Source organism: Oncorhynchus tshawytscha, linkage group LG11 (assembly GCF_018296145.1).
Source record: "Oncorhynchus tshawytscha isolate Ot180627B linkage group LG11, Otsh_v2.0, whole genome shotgun sequence".
Lineage (NCBI taxonomy): Eukaryota > Metazoa > Chordata > Actinopteri > Salmoniformes > Salmonidae > Oncorhynchus > Oncorhynchus tshawytscha.
Window position 1 is genome coordinate 18,501,284 of NC_056439.1, and position 26,811 is coordinate 18,528,094.

At 44.1% G+C, this 26,811-nt stretch overlaps 2 protein-coding genes across 3 annotated transcripts in view; both read right to left on the bottom strand.

The window, feature by feature from the left end:
* mideasb (mitotic deacetylase associated SANT domain protein b) lies at positions 1 to 18,341 on the bottom strand. Its single transcript, XM_042329864.1, has 12 exons — positions 18,128 to 18,341; positions 15,899 to 16,219; positions 15,042 to 15,393; positions 14,026 to 14,092; positions 11,609 to 11,751; positions 11,242 to 11,345; positions 8,765 to 8,840; positions 7,044 to 7,132; positions 5,735 to 5,878; positions 4,551 to 4,658; positions 3,357 to 3,550; positions 1 to 1,899 (listed from the first exon to the last, which is right to left on the bottom strand). Exons 1-12 carry the CDS (start codon positions 18,155 to 18,157, stop codon positions 1,650 to 1,652), a joined length of 1,878 nt encoding a protein of 625 aa, XP_042185798.1. The 5' UTR covers positions 18,158 to 18,341; the 3' UTR covers positions 1 to 1,649.
* The window catches only part of LOC121838753 (mediator of RNA polymerase II transcription subunit 15-like), a 15,101-nt gene continuing 6,630 nt past the window's right edge, over positions 18,341 to 26,811 (bottom strand). For both annotated transcript variants that reach the window (XM_042329865.1, XM_024436980.2), the window contains exon 2: positions 18,341 to 20,193. In XM_042329865.1, coding sequence (XP_042185799.1) covers positions 18,345 to 19,913 — 1,569 coding nt within the window. In that variant the 5' untranslated portion in view covers positions 19,914 to 20,193 and the 3' untranslated portion in view covers positions 18,341 to 18,344. The remainder of the gene's footprint in view (positions 20,194 to 26,811) is intronic.

Sequence of the window (26,811 nt, forward strand, 5' to 3'; positions counted from 1 at the left end):
GACTGTTATGGGAAGCCCTTTTTTATTTTATTTTAATAGGCCAGACAATAGGAGTCGTCTCCATAGAAATAGAATGACCAGAGCAGACCTTCCCATTCAATTCAACATCATGTTTCCCCCTCTCTATCCTCCTGGTGTAATGATATGGTTGACAGAAGGTTAACTGCCTATAAAGCTACTAAGGACCAATTTGGAGAGGGCACAAAGAGGGGCATTCTGGGTACAGGATAGGGGGAGGGGGCATCAGGGATCACGTTGTTGTTCTATTGCACATTCTATTTACATGTACTTTTCTTCTCTTCTCTTCTCCGACTTCTTTTTCTGGAGATCTCCTTCTCAAACCTCACAGTTCAAAACAGACAACAAAAGCAATGTCATAAATAACCCTATACTGTGGTCAAATGAGAAAGAGAGCTTCAAAGCAACCTGCCGCAAAAACAATATAATAATATACGAGACAGTGACATTATTAATAACAATGATCAAATTAACAGAAACAACAATGACCATTTGATATAATAAGCAAAAAAAAAAAAAGCAACAGTAATTTGTTGAATATCAAAAAATAACCTTTGTAAAATGAATGGTCATTCATTCAAAGATAAAAACGTGTTTAAAACATCCAAGGCATCGACAGTGAGGAGGAATACCAAATCTATTAAAAAAAAAAAGTGACAAGGTTGGGATTCACAAAACTAAAACCCAAAAGTACAGCACTTGAAACTAAGAAAGAAACCAGTTTGGTGAACTGAGGACAGATGCATCTGTACAAGCTTTTGGCAGTCTTGAGTGGGAAAAGTCCCAAACATGAAAGACTATGAAACACATTCAATGCAGTGTTCTCTAAACAGATCGGTCCTTCACATGTAGGCATGTCACCACACATGTAGTGTTACCACCACATCAGTCTATCTGAGCTTTTCCTGATCTAGAAGTCCTTCCCACTTCAATATTGCATTGTCCCAATCACTCATTTTATCTCCTTCTATTCACAGCATATCAAACTGCAGAGAGAGCGCAGGGCAGTGGCCAAGCCGGGTTGCATTGTGGTTCATGTAGTCTTGCGTTGCCAAGCATCACACAGTGTTCTCGTTTTTTTAAAGCCTACACGGCTGGGGGCGTGGCTATGAGTTCCCACCTGATGAGTGTCTGTGTGCTGTGACTGGCTGAAAGTGCTGACAGGAACAGGAAGAAGCCAGGGGAGGATGGCAGACAGGAGGGGAGGAAAAAAAGTCATGGCGTTCGAGAGAGAGATGGCATGGCTTTCATACCCTACTGTATAGCCGTGGGGGCGTGTCAGAGATGGGTAACCCTGAACGCATCACAAGCAGGTTAAAGGGAAGAGGGAGAAAACCTGTCCCTGAAAGTGTCACGATAGGCGATCCTGTTCCATGAAACAAATGAAAAAGAAGTTTGTTTCAAGACAAATGCTGCTAAAGCAGGTGTCACAAGAGGGCGTAAAATGTCCCTAGAGCGCTAGGAGCAGCCGAGGCTTCGTACTTCTGTTATGTTCCCCTCACCCTGCCAGTAGAGGAGCAGTCAGTCTGTCTTGTTTGTCTGGCCGTCCGTCTTAGCCATAGAGATGACTTGAGGGTGCACTTGCCATAACGGCATAATATATTGTGGGCTCCCTTTCCATCTTCATGGTCTCAGTGCCAGTCCTCATCTTCCTCGACATCATCGTCTTCGTCAGATGAGTCATCGTTAGCGCCGTCTCCTCCAGCTGTGTTCCCCTCCCGTGCCCCGTTCTGCCGCGCGGCCAGTAACGCTGCAGCTTCCGCCGCCGCCTGGGCCTCTGCCCTCTCCTCCGCCTCCTTCTGCCTCAGCGCAGCGGCCTTCTTCTCCTGCTCCGCGTGGCTCTTCATGTGGGCACTGCGGCTCTTCACCTTGTAGAAGATCCTAAGGGGAGGAGGAGGAGGAGGAGAGGGGCAGAGGTTAGAGGTCAGAGAGAAGGCTGGGTTGGCTTCCTTGTTAGCTTTCGTATCTGTGGACAAGCACTAGCTCTAATTTTATAACCCCGTTGCAGGAAGTGTCTAACTTTTTACTGTATCTGAGGTTTAAAAAGGCTTCTGAAGATTGGAATTTCTACTTGACTTTCCCTTTTGAAAAATGTGAATTATATAATGAATGGACATTTCCTGTTGCTGCATGATTATTTTCCTGCTGCAGAAAACTGGCTCAAATTAAGCTCCTACATCTGTATGGTGTTGGTTCACAGTAGACAAGTAGAAGGTCCGCACTTCAATTTGAAGAGTGTAAGACCTTCTCTTTGCACAAGCACGGTACTGTGTGTGAACCTGGAGGAAGGAGAACTGATGAAGTCCAAATGCCAGAAACATCTGCCCATGAAATATGACTTTTCCTTACTTCATATTCAAAGGTTCCCAGACCATACAATGCTTAATTCTATAATTGGATGAAGTGTAACACCATGCCAAGGCAGAATACTGTAGAGTAGTCTGCAGTATGTGGACCAGTGAGGAATTGGATATGGGATAAGAGCTGCATAGACTGGGGGCATAGCATGCCATATCACTGCTGTGTTTCAGTTGCTAGGAGACAGTTGATAATAACAGAACTGCGGTTGCTAACTGGACGAGCTCTTCAATCAGAGGCAGTCAGCACTGCTTGATTTTTTTATAGCAGGAAGCTCAAACAACCACCAAGGAGCACTTTTCACTGTATTACACATGTGCATGAGTGCTTCCCAAGTCAGTGTTTCTGCAACCAACAGCCGCTCCAAGATTCCAACCTATTCAAACCAACCGGTGCAACATTGCAGTTATCCTGCAGATCTTGTCGAATCGCAGTACTCCCTGATCAAGGTCTCTCCTCCAATATGCAAATCACAACTACCAGTCCATACAATTCACTGTCGGAGTAACATGCGTCAAAATCACGAGCGGTGATGTCATTGGTTAGTGTGCCATCACTGTAAATACAGAGTGGACAACTTCTAATTGCAAACATAGACAAAATGCTTTATCCAGATCTGGAATCTCAAGACTATCTTTTCCCCCCCAACTATCTTTAACCAGCACCGCATCAAGAGTCCGGCCAACTTTGACACAAATGACGACGCCATGTTGTTCTGCCTATTGGCATCTAAGACATATCTTAGATATGGGGGCTCCTGAGTGGTGCAGCGGTCTAAGGCACTGCGTTTCAGTGCTTGAGGCGTCCCTACAGACACCCTGGTTCGATTCCAGGCTGTATCACAACCGGACGTGATTGGGAGTCCCATAAGGCGGCGCACAATTGGCCCAGCGTTGTCCGAGTTTGGCCGTCATTGTAAATAAGAATTTGTTCTTGACTGACTTACCTAGTTAAATAAAAAATATATCTCAGACACTGACCGGTCACACTTCTTGCAGGGGAACTCTCCCTCTGGTCCGGCAGGGCCCTTGGTCCCTGATATGGTTCCGGTCTTGGGGGTCGGTCGTGGTTTCGAGGAGGCGCTGGAAGGGAGCTGAGGAGGGAGACCGACACGGGACGACGTCTGGTCTCTCCTCAAGCCCTCCTGACTCTTCAACACCAGGACTGCTCCAGCCTGCACATGGAAATACTTCATTTGCTAAATGATTTAAGCATGCAAAAGATCATTGGATGCAAGGACACAGGCATGGATACAAAAAGCACCCTCTCCTCCCAATTGTCAAGCTGACCAATAATCATGACAGCTGATCAGAATCAGACACAGGAGGTTAGTGGCACATTAATTGAGGAGGAGGGGGGTTGTGGTAATGGCTGGAGCGGGATGGGTGGAATGGTATCAAATACAAATTATACAAATGTGTTTGGTCCGGGTTTGGCCGGTGTAGGGTATCATTGTACATAAGAATTTGTTCTTAACTGACTGGCCTAGTTAAATAAAAGGTTAAATAAAAATACAATTTTAAATTCCATTATCCCCATTCCAGCCATTATGAGCCGTCCGCCACTCAGCAGCCCCCAGTGATGTCAGAGCAGTATCTTGCCAACTGCACCCACAACTCTGGTCAGCACACACACTCACACACCTCCCAAAGTCAAACTAACCTAGACGTTGTATACCTGGATAGTACAAAATAAGTACAACATAATAAGGCAGGTTTTTTTTGTTTTAACACATCTTACAAAACATAACAAAGCTTTATGTTTCACCTCAGGCCATATTTTAAAACCATAGATTTCTACCAGGTCACCAACTAACAGCAGAAATGGTGTCAAAGGTTTTCTGAGTCAGTTTGCTGACAGAGTCAAATTACACAACATGGGGAGTGGGGAAGCCAGCCATATCAGCTGTTCAGTATTTAGCCACTAGATGGCAGAAGACCTAAGAACACAGCAGCATGGTGTCCCTCGCCACTGTTCTACTGTGAACTCAGTCGAGGCAAGTTCAAAAGTGCAAATATTGTTGACTGCACGGGGTGTTGATTACACAAGAATAAAACTATCACATACATCCATGCTCATTCATCTTCTAGTCAGTGTCTCCTCTACTCAGGAGGAGATGCTCCTCTACACAGACACAGTTCCCCTGCATCTCCCACGTTCTCAGTGGCTTGTACCTTCTGTGTCATCCTGCTTGGACTGGAGCCCCACTGCTTCCTGTCAGCTGACGCCTCCCACTTCCTGCTATCTTCGTCTTCCTTCCGAGATTCTAATCTCTGAGAGCACTGTTGGTAGAAAGAGAGAGAGAGAGAGAGAGAGCGAGAGAGCGAGAGAGAGAGGTATTTTCTCAATTAGAATTGCTCACTTCCTGCGTCCTCGCTCACCTCACTTTGAAACTGTCAAAGTTCAAATTGATGAGAGCGAACGTGGATGGAAATGCGCTGGCTTGAAATGAGACGGTCCTTCTCCAGTCCTGCGTCATTAGGCAAACTACATTTGCAGGGGTGGATCCCAAAATAAATGCGTAAAGTGCTCAAAACAAATTAAGTTAGTTCTGCAAGGCATTTCATGGATAAAAGGACAAGTAAAAACTATTTGCTTCCTCGCCAAAAAGGAGGCTATCAAGGAGGGGAGGACCATCTTCCGTTTGCATACTAACGATCTGACCCACTCCTCGATCTCTTATCGGAATTCTGGGTCACGGAGGAGAGAGGACGGACTTTTGCCCAAACGAGAAAGCGAGAGAGAGAGAGAGAGAGAGAGAGAGAGAGTCACTGTAGAAAGATTGTTTATGTAGTGTTGTTTCTGTTGGTAGGGAGATGCAGAGATGCGTTTCATTGTGCTTTCAGAATTGTTTGTACCGTATACAGTAGGCTGTACAGTAACAGGGTATCCCACACAGTACATTTTATGAAATACATCTGCATTGCTGTTATGAATGGGTTATGAATGTGTTATGAATGTGTTATGAAATCCGTATATAGGCAGCCCTCAAATAAAGTCTTACCAACAAATCACAACTTGTGTCCTGGGTTAAAATGGGTGGCTGGGTCAGCACCTCTAAATAATACACTAAATCATTTTCTCTCTGTGTGCACCAGCTCTTGTTTTTTATTATGCTTTTTATTTGGCTGAGGGACTGACACAATTTTACTCACTTTGGGGTTGACTACTTCCTCTGTTCTTGTCATGCTTACATGCTTATATATATATATTTATATATTATAAAATGTGCAATGAAGTCCTTAATGTCGGTACGCTTCAGGACATGCTTCTGAATGGACTATGTACGGGCTATGAATGTGTTAGATATGGGCCATGAATGTGCTACATGAAGTCCTTATGTAGGTAGTCAACTCACTTTGAGGTCCAGCTCCTCATCAGTGTTCCTGTTCTCAGGTGGCTCTGTGTCTCCGTAGATCAGAGCGCCGTTCCGACCGATCTTTACCCGTTTCTTACAGGTGTAGTAGAACTCCACACACTGAGCCACTGTCTTCGTGCTCACCTGTGTACCAGCGACACACACAGAAACACACTTCATATCTAGGCCCATTACAAGGTTTAGAGCAGAAGACACAAAAGCATCAACTCAACTACAGTACCAGTCAAAAGTTTGGACACACCTACCTCATTCTGGTTTTTTTTTAAATTTGTACTATTTTCTACATTGTAGAATTATAGTGAAGACATCAAAAGTATGAAATAACACACATGGTATCATGGAGTAACCAAAAACAAAGTGTTAAACAAATCGAAATATCTCCTCTGAATAGTTGATGTTGAGATGTGTCTCTTACTTTAACTCTGTGAAGCATTTATTTGGGCTGCAATTTCTGAGGCTGGTAACTCTAAAGAACTTCTCATCTGCAGCAGAGGTAACTCTGGGGCTTCCATTCCTGTGGCGGTCCTCATGAGAGCCAGTTTCATCATAGCGCTTGATGGTTTTTGCGACTGCACTTGAAGAAACTTTCAAAGTTCTTGAAATGTTCTGTATTGTCTGACCTTCATGTCTTAAAGTAATGATGGACTTTCGTTTCTCTTTGTTTATTTGAGCTGTTCTTGCCATAATATGGACTTGGTCTTTTACCAAATAGGCCTGTCCTCTGTATACACCCCATACCTTGTCACAACACAACTGATTGGCTCAAACGCATTAAGGAAAGAAATTATACAAATTAACATTTAACAAGGCACACCTGTTAATTGAAATACATTCCAGGTGACTACCTCATGAAGCTGGTTGAGAGAATGCCAAGAGTGTGCAAAACTGTCAAAGGGTGGCTACTTTGAAGAATCTCAAATATAAAATATATTTTGATTTGTTTAACACTTTTTTGGTTACTACATGATTTCATATGTGTTATTTCATAGTTTTGATGTCTTCAGTATAATTCTACAATGTAGAAAATAATAAAAATAAAGAAAAACCCTTGAATGAGTAGGTGTGTCCAAACTTTTGACTGGTACTGTATATCCTCCTGAAAAAAAATGACTCACCCGGGAGTTTTTGGGAGACAGAGGCAACCTCTCAGTAACCTTTGCAGCATATTACAGTAACCAAGTAGGAATGGTGAATGGGAACAGATTAAGCAAGGCCCTCAGTTGACTTATTTATGTGAGCACTGAGCAGCCCATGCCATTTATAGATATATACATAGACTGGCACATACCAGTTTCTGGACCATGAAGAAGTCTTTCTTATAGGCAGCGATCCCTTTGTTGAAGTAACGTCTCTCTACTGAGGTCCAGCTGTCTGACCCTGAGAGAGAGAAAGAAAGAGAGAGAGAGAGTTAGACGGACAGACACTGACTGGTGACGGTCTGCTTCTGTATGCACAGGGTGGACACACACGACTGGTTCGATAAACAATGCTTCTCTGTCCTCTGCTCAGCTGCCATTGTTAAAAGGTCCGCAAGCTTCCTAGCTGAAACAGTTCTATCAAGTTTGTGCTATGTTATGACAACATTTTGGGCCATTTTTCTTCGTTATGGAATTCGGCTAGGGTTTTGCCTGCTGTTCGGGTACACAACATTTTTTCTGTAAGTAAGCCGAAGTCTACGCCACTTCGTCTGTGATTGGTTAACAGTAGGGACGACACCAAACATCATAGTTAGATGTAAAATTGGGCGACTAAGATCTCTTTGGCAAAAACGTGAAAATTAATGACAGATTGCTTGAGTCATCTTAGATTAATTCGGACTATTTTGACTATGGCGTCTCAATATGAACAAACAGTACTATTGCCGCTTTCCTCTCGTTTTTCAAGCAAAGGTATTTTTAAGGGAGTATGCAAGCACACTCGTTCGGTTCTTCTAGCCGAGTTCTGGAGCTAACACCTTAAAGCTGAGAGGAGCTCTGGAGACATCCCTGCTTACTATCCTGAACAAAAATATAAGCGCAACATGTAAAGTGTTGGTCCCATGTTTCATGAGCTGAAATAAAAGATCCCAGAAATGTTCCATAAGCACAAAAAGCTTATTTCTCTCAAAGTCTGTGCACAAATTTGTCCACATCCCTGTTATTGAGCATTTCTCGTTTGCCAAGATAATCCATCCACCTGACAGGTGTGGCATATAAAGAAGCTGATTAAACAGCATGATCATTACACAGTTGCAGCTTGTGCTGGGGACATAAAAAGGCCACTCTAAAATGTGCAGTTTTGTCACACAACACAATGCCACATGTCTCAGGTTTTGAGAGAGTGTGCAATTGACATGCTGACTGCAGGAATGTCCACCAGAGCTGTTGCCAGATCATTTAATATTCTTTTTTTTCTACCATAAGCCGCCTCCAACGTCATTTTAGAGAATTTGGCAGTACGTCCAACCGGCCTCACAACCACAGACCACGTGTAACCACGCCAGCCCAGGACCTCCACATCCGGCTTTTCACCTGCGGGATCGTCTGAGACCAGCCACCCAGAAAGGTGATGAAACTGAGTATTTATGCCTGTAATAATGCCCTTTTGTAGGGGAAAACTTCTTCTGATTAGCTGGGTCTGGCTCCCAAGTGGGTGGGCCTATGCCCAGTCATGTGAAATCCATAGATTACGGCCTAATGCATTTCAATTGACTGATTTCCTCGCATGAACTGTAACTCAGTAAAATTGTTGATGTTGATTTTATACATTTGTTCAATATAGAAAATAGAAGAAAAAGGCCCCATGCAAGCATACAACACAGGCTTGCCTGCAGGGATGCACTTTGACATACTCCAGTGAAGTGTGATGATTCTGACTCAGTAAAAGGACCCACAGAGAGTTATGCACACAGGCCTGCCTGCAGGAATGCACACACACACACAACATAACCCGGTGGACACAGTAAGAAATGACCAGTACCCATAGAACTAATAATGCACAGATAGTGTCTTAATCTATGACATGACAAACCTGAGTAGTGGTAGTCTCCTAGTCGGTGGTCCTTAGGGAAGACAGGGTTTTTCAACAGCAGGAAGGCCAACGCTCCCTGAACACCAAGAACAGCATTATCAACCCAATCATTCACAAATGAAATCACAAGAGTAAACACGTAGATCAACAGCTCACGAGACACTGAGCAATATTTGAAATCAAGGGCTACTTGGTTGGTTTTCAGAGCACTACACACCGGACGCTGATCAGGGTAATGCTTGATATTGACCGATTCCTTGATATTGAGGCTGATCTGTTGGTCATTGTGATGGGATGGATTAACCCGGAGAGCTACTGTAAGAGAGCAACAGCAATGCCTCCTGATGCTGGAGAGAGACAGAGAGAGAGTGGGCGCACCGCACACTGATAACCACCCTCGGTCTCCTTGACAACATGGTGCCACTACCATAAAGCCCTCTTTCTCTATCTTTTTCTCCATCTCCCTTCCTCTAACTCAATGTCTCTCTTGCTCTCTGAACACTCTGCTGAACATATGTGACGTTTACTCCAGAGTGAGTAAGAGAGAACGTGTGTGTGTGTGTGTGTGTGTGTGTGTGTATAAACGTCTGTTTTCTACATTGGGCATATGGAGCACTGGGCATATCTTATAACAAAACAACACACAGATTAGGGCGACCGAATGAATGGGCACAGTCATTATGCTCTTTCTAGAATGCCCATTAAATTCTGTTTAGGTGCATTTTTAACTGTCTCCATGGTTAAAGTAGTAATACGTTTATTTAATTGTTGTAAAAAACAGTGAGTGTGCTTCATCTTAAATCGAAATATGACATTATTTTGACATTGGTAATTATTTTATATTACGCAAATTTCTCGACAGTGGATAGAACGTGTTACTACATTAGACAAACTAACGTTTTCAACTGAGCAACCTTTTGCTACATTGTGCACTAATGAACAGGCCCCTGGCGTAAGCTGATCTGGCTGATGCTGAGGGGGCGAGGGATGTTTAAGGAGGAAGCGTTGCCTAGTCTGTGCCCAGCTGAATCATATCTTGTGTAGGCTACATGTGAACTCTCAACGCAGTTACTGAAGGCATTCTCACCTTCACAAATCTCCAAACTATCTTTATGGCTCTGTCCGAGACAAAATATAACCTGCAGCTTCTCAATATTAACTAAATGTCCGGTAGATTGTGTTCACAAACGTGCTTGAGGAAATAGACATCTTTCCATGATGTTACAATAACAAAAGCGAGTGCACGGGCTTGACTAATCAGATTTGGGGGGGGATTTGGTCAACCACTATCCAAGGTGCTGAATCTCTGCTACTACACAAAAATATGGTGCGTAAAAAAACAACCCAATTTGGGTTAGCTTGTAACCCAGCACTGGGTAAATATTGGACAGAACACAAACTGGGTTATTTTGACCCAGCCAGTTGGGTGGTTTGGATTACCAAAATAGGTTCATTTAACCATTAATTGGGTTTATATTCACTTTAATGCTGCGTTGACCGAGAAACCGGGTCTTCTTTATTCTAATTGCTAGGTTATTTCCAGGAGGCGTGGCCAATTAGGGGTGTGGCTTTCAGATAGTTATTTTTGGCCGCCCGTGAGAGTAAACGTCATTCTGTTCATCATTTTAACTTCGTACACTGCAAATAAAACTGATCCTTGAACTTTTTTGCACTTCACTTTCTAATTTAACATTAACAACATTATTATTTACATATTGTAACAAAGTGGTAACTATCCCAGCATTGGGATATGCATAAGAACTGATAATCGTGAAAGCCTCCTTTTTCAACAGGATGCTACTTAAATCAGGTAAAAACTATTGAAGGAGACCAAAAACGTGCTACGATTCATTGATTTTGATGATAGTGAATTCATGAAAATAAGTGTGTCTTGCCTATATAGATTCAAGGAGAACAAGGCAACTAGGAGGAATAGTGAACTCAATAGCACCTGTGCTGTATCATACCTTGTTACATATTCACCACACAGTTTACACAGCCCTTACCATACCATACACCATTTGTGGTTGCAGTAGGAAGAGAGTGCTGCGCTACAGTAGCCAGAGTGGCCATGTGGGTTCGATTCCCGCTGGGGCCACCCATACGTAAAATGTATGCACATATTACTGTACGTTGCTTTGGATAAAAGCGTCTGCTAAATTACATATATTATTATATTATGAATGTATTGTGAATACATTCGGAGGTGGTATACCTAGCTGTTATTCTAGTAGGATATTGGAACACAACCTGCGTCCAGTTAAATCACACCCACTAAAGCCACGGTTGTTCTCAGTAGACACAAAATGGATGATAACCGTCACAAACAGACAGATAACATCTGCAGTTGTCCAATAACACACTCTTTTTCATTTTCAACCCATTTCGCTACAGTGTGCCCTAATGAAAACAACCCAGCTCTCCTCCCCTCCCGGTCATCCCTTCTCAGTCAACATGACCCATCATGCATTGCTCACCATGATGTCACCCTTGCACTCGTACAGGCAGTGCAGCACCAGCTCCTGATTGGTCCCTCCTCCGTGCAGAGCACTGGAGCATGACAGGTGCATGAGGTCATCCACTGGAGGGAGAGAGAGAGGGAGGGGGGAGAGAGGGAGGGGGGAGAGGGGGAAGGGAAGGAGAGAGAAAGAAAGAGATTGGGATCAAGATCGAGATAGCGTGATCAGCCCATTGTTGTCATTGGGTTCTTCAAATCAGCACTGAATGTTTGATTTACTGAGACTCAAATTTACTGAGACTTAAATTTGACAAATACCAACCTGAGTATTGACAGTTTTAGGACAGAGGATTAAAGATGTGTCAGCTGATATGTTAGTCTGTTACCTCTCTGGTGGTGTCCAGGTTTAGCCTCCAGGTCGTGGAGAGGAGCCCAGACCAGCAAAGCTTTGTGATGGTCGTGTTTGGCCGCTGAACGCTGCCTCAGCTCTGGAACCTCTGCCTGGTACCGGACGCCGATGTTTATACGCCTGAGATGACAGAATGTACAGTCAGTGGCTGGTTGGGAAGACAGAGAGAGGGGGTTACATTTGTTTGCATGAGGTACCATCTTAGCCCTGCTATGGGTTAGCCTTCACTATTCTGATGTCTGTGGAGGACACAGCCATATGTTATGGCTAACACTCTGGGATCAGGGGTACTCAACTCTTACCCTACGAGGTCCAGAGCCTGCTGGTGTTCTGTTCTACCAGATAATCAACTGCACCCACCTGGTGTCCAAGGTCTAAATCAGTCCCTGATTGAAATCATGAATATATATGTGTGTCTTGCCTGGAGGGGAACAATGGAAAAACACAGTGGAACTGGCTTTGGGGTCCAGATTTGAAATTGGAGGGCTCTAAATCATATTATTGTCATTGACAGGGACAATCTTTTGTAACTACTGTAAATGTTCTTTTTAAAAGAAATATCACGTGAAAAAATGTTCTTATCCAGGCATGTAGCTACCTAGGGGGTCAGCTGTGTTGCAGAAATAAGCCAAAGCTCATCATTAAGAAATACATCTCTGCACCCAAATCTACAGGGTAAAAATGATGCTGTAAGTCTATCAGATTACCCTCAGGATACTCCAAATATAGCTAATGGCTGCTTTGGAAACCGTTTGGAACGCAGACGATTTTTTGCCTGCTCCCTGCCTGGTCACAAATTGCAAAGGCCTGCAGACTGCGAGCTCAGTTCGGGCCCCTCCTCCTTCCTCGCAGAGTGGGCTAGCTGGGGCGCATTCAGGAGGGCACAACGTTGTCGAACGTTCAGAGAGAAATGTATGAGGCCTTTGTAGAATAAAGAATCACGTCAGTTGTGTCCGTTACATTTCAATCTGCACCTTTCACAAAGATTGCCTCCTGAACTAACCCTGGTATAAGCTGATCTGAAGACTAAATGGACTTGTCTAACAAGAAACAATAGTTTTTGTTTCCCATTGTATTACGTTTCAAAGTATAAACTGCGGCTACTCACTTAACAAAATGTCTGGTACATTGTGTCCACAAATGTGCTCAAGGAAATAGACATGTGCACGGGTTCGACTAGTAAGATTTGCAGGGATTTGCTGAACCGCGGCGCTATCCATGGTGCTGAATCTCTGCTACTACACTCAAAAAAATGCTGGGTTAAAAACAACCCAATTTGGGTTAGCTGGTAACCCAGCACTGGGTAAATATTGGACAGAACACAACTGGGTTATTTTGACCCAGCCAGTTGGGTTTACGTGAATAACCCAACATGTTGGGTGGTTTGGATTACCCAAACAGGTTAATTGAACCATTAGTTGGGTTTATATTCACTTTCATGCTGCATTAACCCAGCAGCTTGGACTTTTTTTATTCTAATCCGTAGGCTATTTTCAGGAGGCGCATCTTTCAGGTAGATATTTTTGGCCACTCGTGAGAGTATATGTCATTCCTGTTCATCATGTTAACTTTGTACACTGTAAAATCAAATGTAACTTTAATATTTTTGCACTTTACATATTCCAATATAAAAATGTATAACATTAGTATTTACATATTGTAACAAAGTGGTAACTATCCCAACATTGGAGAACTAATACTCGTGTGTACGCCTCATTAAAAGCTACAAACGTGTCAGTGTTCAACCTTAACATGAGATAACAATACAACAGAACAGCTGAACCGGAATGAAATGTGACTCTCACGGGGGACAAAGATAACTATCTGAAAGCCACACCCCAACTAAGGCACTCCTCCAGTCTTCTGATCTGACCCACTGGGTAATATCCTAATAACCCAGCATCAAAAACTCAACCTGGCTCTTTTTAAAGAAAACAACTCAACTAAGTGACCCAATGTCTGCAACCCAGCAGAGGGGTCATCCCTGTGACAAAGTCACCACAATAAGAGAGTTATCATAAAGAAAGAAACTCAACCTTCCGATATCCCCCTGAGCCAGGTGCAAGGGGAAAGAAAAGGGCCAACAAGCTGGCTGCCATCTTTCAGTCAAAGGTAAGCTAAAACAAATGTCATTTTAACTAGGCTGTAGGCTACTAACTTCACAATATCTTAGGTCTACATTCAAACTATGCTACATCAACAAATTGTGTGGTGACTTTGACAGAACTTTGAGTTGATTCAATTGTGACAAATGCAACAGGAAATCAGTAGATTCCTGTCCATATTGAACGGGAATACCGGGATATTACAAAGATGGTTGTAATTTTCTCTGGAAGAAAAATAGATATAGATTTTCAGGAAAATATTCAACCCTAGTGTGTGTTCTGTACTCACGGTTCTATACTGACTGGAGTGGCCTCGCCGATTGCAGAGAGGACTGGTGGGGTTATGTCAACGCTGTCTGAAAAACACAAAAAAAACATATTACCCCAGGTAAGTTGACTGAGAACACATTCGCATTTACACCAACTATCTGGGGAATAGTTACAGGGGATAGGAGGGATGAATGAGCCAATTGAAAGCCGGGAATGAGTAGGTGGCAATGGTGGCCAGATTGGAAATGTAGCCAGGACATCAGGGTTAACAGCCCTACTCTTACCATAAGTGCCATGGGATCTTTAGCGACCACAGAGAGTCAGGACACCCGTTTAACATTCCATCCGAAAGACAACACCATACACAGGGCAATGTCCCCAATCACTGCCCTGGGGCAATGGGATATTTTTTGGGGCCAGAGGAAAGAGTGCCTCCTACTTGCCCTTCAACACCCCTTGCAGCAGCATCTGGTCTCCCATCCAGGAACCAACCAGGACCAAACCTGCTTAGCTTCTGAGGCAAGCCGGCAGTGGGTTGCAGGGCGGTATGCTGCTGGGTGAATTTTTAAATTTACTATCCTTATACCTCCTCCTTATCGTCTTACAGCAGAAGATATTTAGAACTGCAGATTTTGAGGGACTGAGCTAACCCCATGCATATTACTCAAGAAAAGTTTATATGAAATAATAATGTCATGGTTCAACTCACACAGCTACAGTTCATTCTGAGCACAGCTTGTTCAAACCATAATGTCTGGTTTCCTGGTCCCAGATTAGGCCTTTCCCTGGACTAAAAAGCATGAAAGAATCTCTATTGAAAGTGTTTTTTTTAGTCCAGGACTTGTCTCAAACTGTGTCTGGGAAACTGGTGCCAAATCATCTACAACCCCCATTAAGACCCAGGTAGAATACATTTGGGACTACAAATCCTAGTCGGACCCAGGTTGAGTTGTTTGGACTACAAATCCCAGTAGGATTTAGATAGAAGATCTTTGAACTACAACCGCCAGTAGGACCTCAGGTAGTGGTACTCACTGGATCTCAGCAGGCTGCGTGTGGCTGATTTGGGTGTTATGGGTGGAGGCAGACCCTGGCTGGAGACAGCAGCTGCAGCAGAGGAGAGGAAGGTAGAGAAGTAGAGACCTGATCCCCCTCTCACAGGGCTGAGGATGGGCGGGGGGGTGTAGGGGGGCATGGTCAGGGGGTTGTCAATCAGCCGGACAGGGGAGCGGAGGTGGCTCTGGTAGGGAGTGATGCTGGAGTAGACAGTCGGGGCGATGAAGGTGCCAGGTTTGGGAGGCGGGATGAAGAGAGGTTCGGGCCGGGGACGCCGTTTGGACTTTTTTCCGTCGTCGTCGTCGTCCTTCCCTCCCTGGGTGCCGCCGTTCTAAAGGAGGAAGTAGCACATCAATACAAACATACTTACATAACTGACAACACAGCACTGTTCCAATGTCCAAACTAGCATACACCAGTTAGTAAGAAGAGATGTATTGTAAGTGAGTTGTTTATCTGGTCAGATACATTCTACAATATATAGAATTATCCTCCCATACATTACATGTCCAGTTCAACCCCACCATGGTACTTGTACAGTACATATTCCTTCATAGATTGTACTGTATGTACAGCACAGTGGTAGGCTATATCTCCATCAATAGTGTGGATAACCCCTGCTAATCTGCTTGACCTGATCTGAGGCAGCAGGAGGGAGATTCGGAATGAGGGCAAGGGGGGAGAGAGAACATGGGGGAACAAGGGGAGAGTGGGGTGCTGGATAAGGGGGAGTGGGAGAGAAGATGGTGGCAAGATGTGGGGGACTATAGGAGAAGGAGGTATGAACCAAGCTCTTTAGTTAGGTGTGAGGGGAGGGCAAGAATTGCTGGACCCACCTGTCCTGAGCTGTCCGTCAGAGAGTTCCTGAGCGATCGTCGGCGGGTGACGATGACGGAGGGTTTGCGGTTCATGCTGGTCATGTCCTGGAGCGTGGAGGGGCGCTGTGGCCAGCTTGTGCCCAGGATAGAGTGCTCCCTGTCTAGGGAGGATGAGGACGAGAGGGTGTCTGGCCTCCGTACAGGGACTGACACAGGGATGACCAGGGGCATCATGCTCTCATCACGAGGCCGCTTGGCGCTGTGGCCTCCAGAATCTCTTTCCAAGGTCCCTCGCCGTGGCGCTGGCCTTTGGGGGCTCCAGGGTCTGTGGGGCTCCTCCTGCGGAAGAGACAGACACATACACACATCATCCCATATCGAATGTGAGGCTCCCTGAACAGGCTTCCTTTACAGACCAAATGAGCAGCCATAGCTATTCCTTACTACGTAATGTATTACCTTTGTATTGTCGTGTTGAAGTAGAGGCACGGAAAACCTGTTTCAGCAGAATCATACTGCCCGGAAGCTAACAGAAGTATATTGCCGGGAAGTGACTTTCCATTCGCTAAATAAACATTCTAAAAATGAAGTGAGGTTGTTGCTCAACCCTAGTAGAGTATTTGATCAGCTGAAGCGAGTGAGTGAGCGTGGCAGAAGCCTGTAGGAGTGAGCGTGGCAGAAGCCTGTAGGAGTGAGCGTGGCAGAAGCCTGTAGGAGTGAGCGTGGCAGAAGCCTGTAGGAGTGAGCGTGGCAGAAGCCTATAGGAGTGAGCGTGGCCTGGTCCTGGAGCCCTATTCACTGTCTATTCCCAGTGGAAAAGTCAAGCCTCCAGCCCCAACACCAGGACAGGAGAAAGAGAGGCATAGATTCTGCTGAACACTGCACCCCAGCCCCCTACACCGGCCCCCCCCTGGTTTCTGCCTGTACCCCTCCCCAACAGAGTCCCCCCCCCAGGGGGTGGAATTTCAGCCCTATGGTGGAATGAATGGGGGAGGAGTGCAGAGTGAAATGGGTCCAGTCAGCATTCAGCAACGTAGCGGTCCTATTTTATAATGTATATGGTAAGGCACGAGGCACCCACGTGGGAGTGCAACGTTACTAGCTAACTGCACAGTCACGTAGGGGAAGACCAGGGCTGCATATCCCAGCAATACCATCATCACTCACCATGTTGTAATGGATTATAAAGTAATAGGTCAAAACTTTTCTAGCAGTTTCTTTACACAAAATGTTCAGGAGCAGTGCTTATTATCTGTCTATGTGCCTGAAGACCATGAATGACTCAAATGTAAACAAACACTAAATGCACTGATGTTCTGTCCTGCAAAATCAAATCAGTTCTCCTGTGTTTATATTGGGTTGATGACTGCTTATTCCGCTCAGAAAAGTGCTAATCATTCATAAACAACATCATGGTCTGACTCAGTTGGCCTTGGCAGATGCATTAAGGCTTTTGTTTGTTGCAATTCTAGATAAGGGAGCCGTAATCCCTCTGCAATTATACCCAGGTAAACAACAACAAAATGGATGTTTTAACATCTATAAAAGATTCCTATTAATGCAGCTCCTACAGCCCAATAACTCTTCAGCACTATGTTTTTTGAATCGATTTTTATGTGAGTGCATGCATGAAAAGTTGGGTTAGAAATAGGGGTGTGCATTTGACAATATTTAAATAATATCATGACATTTTTGAGGATGGCCAGATAGTAAAAGAAATGTATGATTTTTTCCCCCCCTCGCTAAAAGCAACAGTGAAAGATAAGTCTGATTTCCTCCCTGAGCTGATTCTGTTACGAAAAGGTTTTCTGGTGAGTGTTTTGCATTGGTCTGTGTCAGGTCTTGTGGAAACTCTGTTCGGTGCGTGCCTGTAATTGCTATTTGAAGTGGGGAGAATAGCATATGTCAGGGTAGGCATGGTTATAAAAATGACACTCAAAATGTTGGTATGTCATGGGTATAATGTCCTTGTAGGTAACAATTTCACAAGGATAAATCGAATTGAATTCATAAATAAGCTTTTTCATTGTCAAAATAGGCCGACAATTTTTTAAAATCCAGAACATAACACTCACTCAAGTAATCGAATACTAACTTCTGTTCAGATACCCAGATATCTGGATAACAGGGCCCATTCCTAGTTAAAATTGAGGGTGGGGATATCCCTGTTAAATCATGCAACTACACTATACCCTTCCAAGCATGACCACAAGCACCACGAGCACCAGGACATGCAGACATATTTACCTTGACGATGTGCGGCGGTAGTGACTCCATCTCTGAGGCTTTCTGGGCCAGTGTCTCCAGGTTAACCTCCTGAGAAATCCTTTGTTTCCTGCATGTGCTCTGAATGACCCCTGTAGGGGCCAACTGGGCAGCATGGAACTCTTCCACCTTGGGGGCTCCACCTGGCCCTTCAGAGGCCCCGTTCTGGGCCCCATCAGATGGGATTACGAAAGGGTTGTCAACTGGTGGTGATCCACCTTCCTTGGAGAGTCTCCTGGACCGTCGAGGCTGCAGCTGGAGCTGGGGAGGTTGGAGCTGTGTCTCTGTGTGGGGGAACTGGGGGTCTGTGCGGGGGAATGTGTGGAGAGTCTGGGGATGTCTCCTTGAGGTCTGGGGGGGTTGGTGGAGGAATGGTCTCCTGGGAGTGCACCAACACGGGCGGCTGGGAGAGAGGATGTGGGTGGGTAGGTGGGTTTTGGTTGCTGGGGTAAAATTCTAGTACATGTTGTGGTTGTGGCTGCAATTGCTGTTGTTGTATTTGGCGTCGTTGTTGTATTCGTTGCTGTATTTGCTGCTGTTGTATTTGTTGCTGTTGTATTTTCTGCTGTTGCTGCTGAACCATTTGCTGCTTCATCTGATGGTGTTTTTGTTGCATTTGTTGTCGTTGCTGTAATATTTGTTGCTGTTGACGTTGCTGTATTTTCTGCTGCTCCTGCTGTTGCAGCTGCTGCTGGAGTTGGGGATGCTGTTGGGGTTGGGGATGCTGTTGGGGTTGGGGATGCTGTTGGGGTTGGGGATGCTGTTGGGGTTGGGGATGCTGTTGGGGTTGCTGTGGGGGTTGGGGATGCTGAGGGGGTTGGGGATGCTGTGGGGGTTGTTGGGTGTAGTTCAGATTGGGTAAAGTCCTGTTGCCCCCCTGAAACACCTGGTAGTAGCCAGCCGTTAGGTGCTGCTTGGGCTGGCCGAAGGCTAGCTGGAAGGGCTGAAGCACGGAGCTGCCCCCAGGGTTGGATGTGCTGTGCTGCTGGGCGTTTAGAGCACCAGGTTTAAGGGTCTGTGGGAACGCCTGAGACTGGGACTGCTGTTGGGAAGTATGATGCTGCTGCTCCCACTCTAGACTGTGAGCCTTGGCCACATCCCTAATGTCTCTGTAGGCCTCTCCTCCAGCAGGGAGAGAGTTAGGGTTAACCACCTGCTGCTGCTGTGGCTGCTTCTCTGCAGCCCTACTAGGGGGCTGGGGCTGCTGTGGTTGCAGTGGTGAAGGCCCCTCACGGATCTGCTGCTTGACAAAGGCATTCTGGACCTGGGAACGTGAGTCACCGACACCCCCTAGGTACGGCGCAAAGTTCTGCCCCCAGTTAGCCATAGTGACACCCTGTGTCCAGTTCCCAGTCCCAGTTCTTTGTGGAGGCTGCGGTTGGGCTGCTGGGTCCTGGTGAACCCACTTCATGGGTACAGTCTGTTGGTAATGTCCCCGACTCTGGTCTCCTTTCTCTGGGCTGAATATCACTGAGTTGAGGTACATACCAGTATGGGCGGCCTCTGGGTTGGAGGTTGTGGAGGTGACGGTGCCTGCAGCCTCACTCTGCCCAGGACCAGGCCCTGAGGCTGGGGCACCAAGGGCGTAGTAAGAACCTTCTGGATGTTGCTGAGAGGACGTCTCCTTCATCGCCACTCCTTGGTCGTTGAAAAATGAGATGCGCTTGCCTGTTCTCTTACTGTTGGGTTTCTGCTGGGGTGGTAAACTCATGGCTAACATGAATAACGGGCGAGGTTGAAGTGGGGGGCTATGGGGTACTAGGTGCATTACAGTCCCCCAGCCACACAAACCACCAACAAATATGTCCCCTTTAACTGGCCCAATCTGAAGACAAAAGGAATAGAATGTTCACAGAACACACCCTAGGAGAGGGGGTTGCATATTTGAATGGAAATCATCAAACCATATGTCAGGGAGTTGGACTAAACGTAGACAAAAAAAAAAACACTTCTTCCCTTTATCTCCTCTTCCTGGTGTATTGAGAGGTTGCCGGTGCTGATAGAGATGTCTGGATGTCCACTGGCCTCATTCATTTATGGGAGACACCCTGTGAAGAGACCAGAGGGGTCAGGCATGTTTTTACAGGGCAGTCCAGAGAGGTCGAAAACACGGGTCCTAATGGTCCTATTGTAAAAGCTGCCTGCAGCCATGTGAAAACCTGCTATGGCCTGGGGGCCTTTCCAACACAATGGAGTACCAGGGAAATGTATTGGGTTGGGTGGGAATGAAAGCGTGTGTGTATATATGTGGAGTGTGAGATAGATTCAAGAGAGGATTCGGACAGCAACATTGAACATGATGATATTGGCACGGGCAGTGATAATTCAGATGGAACATTAAGCAGGTGTGATGCCGAGACTCAGATCTTTCACTTTAAAATGCATGCCAAACAAAAACCAATGGTTGCAAAGTTAACACAAACCATACAATTCCATGCACAAGGACAACTTTTAACAATTTCCACTACATTTTGTGCTGTCTTTCTGTTACCAAACTTTGCATGTACACTCCAAGTGAATACATTTTTTGTAAAATATTCTGCAGATTTTATTTGTTTAAGTAGTCCAAAGAGTTGCATAGTTTCTTTAACTTAACACAATCATTGGTTTTGTTTGACATACATTTTAGGGCTGACCCCATTTAGTCGACTGGTCGATTGTTTGGTCGATAGGCTGTTGGTTGACTGAGATTTCTTTAGTCGAGCAGTAGCAAAGACAACTGTCTGATTCGCGTCTGTCTGAGTGGACTAATCCATTGTGTAGGCCATAAGGAATGGGGATGGCACAGTCCATCACTCCAAAACGTGCTACTGAAATTGTATATGGTTATAAGAACAATGGTGCAACACTAATAAAAATATTATTTTATAATAAATGCGCTTTCTCCCGCGTTGGATAGTGGCCGCTGTCCGCAGTTCTGAAACACATCAGTGCGCTGTTGAATTGGCGCCTTTTCCTAGATCATGTTGCTATGTGCCAAATAGCAAAGTAAACCAGGTGTTGAGAACAATGTGGCGGAGGCAGCAGCAGAATGAGGAGACAACCTGTGCCTTATTGTCTGAGAAAAGTGAGGAAACCAACTTAATTAGGTCTATAATCAACAGCCTAACAGTTAAAGGCTTTATAAATCATCCATATACATCTGCAGAAATAAGACAGATCCTGCTTCTGTTGCCTGTTTGAGTGAATGTTTAATAACCTACTGATTCCGTGAGAGCCAAGTCTCACGCAACGACTATTTCACAAATTTGGCTGTTTTTAATCATTGCTTTCTGTAATAAAGGCTCTCCACTTTTTTTGTTCATTATACAACAGCCTCTCTGATATTATTTATAGATTATTTAGGGTGTGTTCGTAAATTCATTCTGGGTAGGTACTCAGATTTCAGAGCACTCTCGCCTGAATGTGCCAGACCGCAGAATAACTGATGAATTTACGAACGCGAAACACCTGTTGAATATGACAGGTGTCCGTAAACATCGGCAAAAAAACATAATTAAATTGTTGCTAGCAGCACAGTTACAGTCACCAATGCTCTAGACTAGAGGTCGACCGATTGTGATTTGTCAACGCCGATACCGATTATTGGAGGACCAAAAACCCCGATACCGATTAAATCGGCCGATTTTTTTGTTTATTTATTTGTAATAATGACAATTACAACCATACTGAATGAACACTTATTTTAACTTAATATAATACATCAATAAAATTTATTTAGCCTCAAATAATGAAACATGTTCAATTTGGTTTAAATAGTGCAAAAACAAACTGTTGGAGAAGAAAGTAAAAGTGCAATATGTGCTATGTAAGAAAGCTAACGTTTAAGTTCCTTGCTCAGAACATGAGAACATATGAAAGCTGGTGGTTCCTTTTAAACTGAGTCTTCAATATTCCCAGGTAAGAAGTTTTAGGTTGTAGTTATAGGACTATTTCCCTCTATACCATTTGTATTTCATTAACCTTTGACTATTGGATGTTTTTATAGGCACTTTAGTATTGCCAGTGTAACAGTATAGCTTCCGTCCCTCTCCTCGCTCCTCCTTGGGCTCGAACCAGGAACACAACGACAACAGCCAACCTCGAAGCAGCATTACACATGCAGAGCAAGGGAAACAACCACTCCAAGGCTCAGAGCGAGTAACGTTTGAAACTCTATTAACGCGCGCTAACTAGCTAGCCATTTCACTTCGGTTACACCAGCCTCATCTCAGGAGTTGATAGGTTTGAAGTCATAAACAGCGCAATGCTTGACGCACAACGCAGAGCTGCTGGAAAAACACAAAAGTGCTGTTTGAATTAATGTTTATGGGCCTGCTTCTGCCTACCTCCGCTCGGTCAGATACTTGTATGTTCAGTCAGATTATATGCAACGCAGGACAAGCTAGATAATATCTAGTAATTCATCAACCATGTGTAGTTAACATGTGATTATGATTGATTGATTGTTTTTTATAAGATAAGTTTAATGCTAGCTAGCAACTTACCTTGGCTTACCGTAACAGGCAGTCTCCTTGTGGAGTGCAACGAGAGAAAGGCAGGTCGTTATTGCGTTGGACTAGTTAACTGTAAGGTTGCAAAATTGGATCCCTCGAGCTCCCTCGAGGTGAAAATCTGTCATTCTGCCCCTGAACGAGGAAGTTAACCCACCGTTCCTAGGTAGTCATCGAAAATAAGAATGTGTTCTTAACCGACTTGCCTAGTTAAATAAAGATTAAATAAAGGTGTAAAAAAATATATATATATATGCACACACACAATGGGGAGAACAAGTATTTGTTACACTGACGATTTTGCAGGTTTTCCTACTTACAAAGCATGTAGAGGTCTGTAATTCTTATCATAGCTATACTTCAACTGTGAGAGACGGAATCTAAAACAAAAATCCAGAAAATCACATTGTATGATTAAGTAATTAATTTGCATTTTATTGCATGCTATAAGTATTTGATCACCTACCAACCAGTAAGAATTCCAGCTCTCACAGACCTGTTCGTTTTTCTTTAAGAAGCCCTCCTGTTCTCCACTCATTACCTGTATTAAGTGCACCTGTTTGAACTAGTTACCTGTATAAAATACACCTGTCCACACAATCAAACAGACTCCAACCTCTCCACAGTGGCCAAGACCAGAGAGCTGTGTAAGGACATCAAGGATAAAATTGTAGATCTGCACAAGGCTGGGATGGGCTACAGGACAATAGGCAAGCAGCTTGGTGAGAAGGCAACAACTGTTGGCGCAATTATTAGAAAATGGAAGAAGTTCAAGATGACGGTCTATCACCCTCAGTCTGGGGCTCTGTGCAAGATCTCACCTCATGGGGCATCAATGATCATGAAGAAGGTGAGGGATCAGCCCAGAACTACACGGCAGGACCTGGTCAATAACCTGAAGAGAGCTGGAACCACAGTCTCAAAGAAAATCATTAGTAACACACTACGCCGTCATGGATTAAAATCCTGCAGCGCACGCAAGGTCCCCCTGCCCAAGCCAGTGCATGTCCAGGCCCATCTGAAGTTTGCCAATGACCATCTGGATGATCCAGAGGAGGAATGGGAGAAGGTCATGTGGTCTGATGAGACAAAAATAGAGCTTTTTGGTCTAAACTCCACTCGCCGTGTTTGGAGGAAGAAGAAGGATGAGTACAACCCCAAGAACACCATCCCAACCGTGAAGCATGGAGGCAGAAACATCATTCTTTGGGGATGCTTTTCTGCAAAGGGGACAGGACGACTGCACCGTATTCAGGGGAGGATGGATGGGGCCATGTATCGCGAGATCTTGGCCAACAACCTCCTTCCCTCAGTAAGAGCATTGAAGATGGGTCGTGGCTGGGTCTTCCAGCATGACAATAACCTGAAACACACAGCCAGGGCAACTAAGGAGTGACTCCATAATAAGCATATCAAGGTCCTGGAGTGGCCTAGCCAGTCGCCAGACCTGAACCCAATAGAAAATCTTTGGAGGGAGCTGAAAGTCCGTATTGCCCAGCGACAGCCCCGAAACCTGAAGGATCTGGAGAAGGTCTGTATGGAGGAGTGGGCCAAAATCCCTGCTGCAGTGTGTGCAAACCTGGTCAAGAACTCCAGGAAACGTATGATCTCTGTACCAAATATTAAGTTCTGCTTTTCTGATGTATCAAATACTTATGTCATGCAATAAAATGCAAATTAATTACTTAAAATCATACAATGTGATTTTCTGGATTTTTGTTTTAGATTCCGTCTCTCACAGTTGAAGTGTAGCAATGATAAAAATTACAGACCTCTACATGCTTTGTAAGTAGGAAAACCTGCAAAATCGTCAGTGTATCAAATACTTGTTCTCCCTACTGTATATATATTTTAAAAATCAGCAAAATCGGTGTCGAAAAATAACGATTTCCGATTGTTATGAAAACTTGAAATCGGTCCCAATTAAATCGGTCGACCTCTACTCTAGACAACATGAAAACAGCCAAACCACCTCTGCTAGGGCAATTCAAATGGTCAGAGTGAGGTGTTCTCTCATTTGTGTCTGGAAGTTGCTAGCAAGCTAGCCAAGTTTAGCCAGTTAGCTTGGGTGCTTGACTGCCGTTGTGAGGTCAGAATGCTCGGATCAACCCTACTCCTCGGCCAGTGTCCAGTGTGTGCTCTAAACACTCCGAGAGCAAAACGCGCTGAATTTACAAACGGACAACGCTCTCAATGCTCTGAATTTACTAAAGCCCAGAGCGCAATCTGAGCGCACTCTGACACTCCAGTGTAAATTTACACTGTTTACACGGTTTCAAAATTATTAATAATAATAATAATAATAATAATAATAATAATGCTCCTTTTTCTTGATCTCCTTATTGTGATTGTTATTATTATTATCATTAAAATAGTAAGTAATGTCATTATTAGGATTAGAATAGCAGCCTTGTAATCAAAGGGTTACCCAGACTATTTGCATTGCCCCACCCTATTTTACGCTGCTGCTACTCCCTGTTTATTATCTATGCAAAGTCACTTTAACTACATGTACATATTACCTCAACTAACCGGTGCCCCCGCACATTGACTCTGTACCGGTACTCCCTGTATATATCCTCTGGCTACTGTTATTTTACTGCTGCTCTTTAATTATTTGTTAATTTTATTGTCTATTTTTTACTTAACACTTATTTTTTAAATTAAAACTGCATTGTTGGTTAAGGGCTTGTAAGTAAGCAATTCACTGAAAGGTGATTTGATTTGTATTACCACCATTGAGCTGTAGGCCTAAAAGGGCATCCTGTTTAATCTTAATACCTTAACTTACTTAGGCCTTTATTTCAATACTTATACAGGCTACTGTATCAATCAATCATTCATTCGTTCAAGTCATCACACAGCATACAAGTCATTCATGATTTGAAATGCAATCAAGCATTTTAATTTTAAAATAAAGCGACCCTTGAATAATTAACTTAAACAATATAAATCAAATCAAATTTTATTTGTCACATACACATGGTTAGCAGATGTTAATGCGAGTGTAGCGAAATGCTTGTGCTTCTAGTTCCGACAATGCAGTAATAACGAGCAAGTAATCTAACATACTAATACTGTTCCATGCGACCATTTTGTATTTTCTGTAATAGAGGCTTACCAAAAAAACACTACAACAGACTCTCTGGTAGGCTTATCATTTATTTAGTGTTGTTTACATCGTTCCAAATGGTCAGAAAAGTTATATTGTAATCTAAAAGCACCAGTTTGGGACACACAATATGCACGCAGTGCTTTCTCCTTACCTTCTTTTTCTAGATCTCCAGCATTTTCTACAACTAGTCAAATTTATTCCACACACCTGACTTCCCCTTTACCTCAGGAGGTAAAGGGGAACCAGTAGCCTAAACTCTCCCCCGTTTCGAGTTTATTTGTTGCGTCCTCTGCATCCATTTTGCTGATACGGTGTTCGGAGTTTGTGATAACCAATTTGTTGATGTGATTATAATATGCTATAGGTCAGGCCCTATTGGTCACGTGGATGCGATGCTTTACATGTGTCACGTAAAGAGGGCAAGGGTAGAGGGAATGTTTCTCCTAAATAAATGAGGGATTTCGGGTAACAGAACTTTTCGGTCAGAAATGACTGTTATTATGTTGCAGCTTCAGCAATACTGTGGTGGTCGCTGCAGCAGGGAGGAGAGAAAGACAACGGGTGCTAGTCACAGTCTTAAAAAAAAAAAAATGTAAACACAGCAAGTCTGAGTGTGTCTTAATTATTTCATCAAACAGTGTGCTTAATAGCATCAGACAAGCGCAGTGAATATAGTGGATTTGATTAAAACACATAGGATGTGTCTATACAGGGAAAAAAACAAGTTTTAAAACTTCGACCAATAGATTAGCCGAAAGAACAGACGAATTGTGGTCGATCAAGATTGTTTTTAGTCGGGACAGCCCTAATGCATTTTAATCTGAGTCTCAGCCTCATTATGCTACCGTGGATTAACCCTGTGGCAAAATATTACTTGTAAAGAGTCCCAATTGGCATCCTATTCCTTATGGACTATGGTCAAAAGTAGTGCACCATATAAGGAATGCAGCCTACTTGCTCTTTTTGCACTGAGGCTCTGACTCAGTGGTCTCCGAATCATTCAGGACAAAAGGGGAACCTGTCACCCGTTGATCCTGTTCCTGCATCGTCAAAAGGGA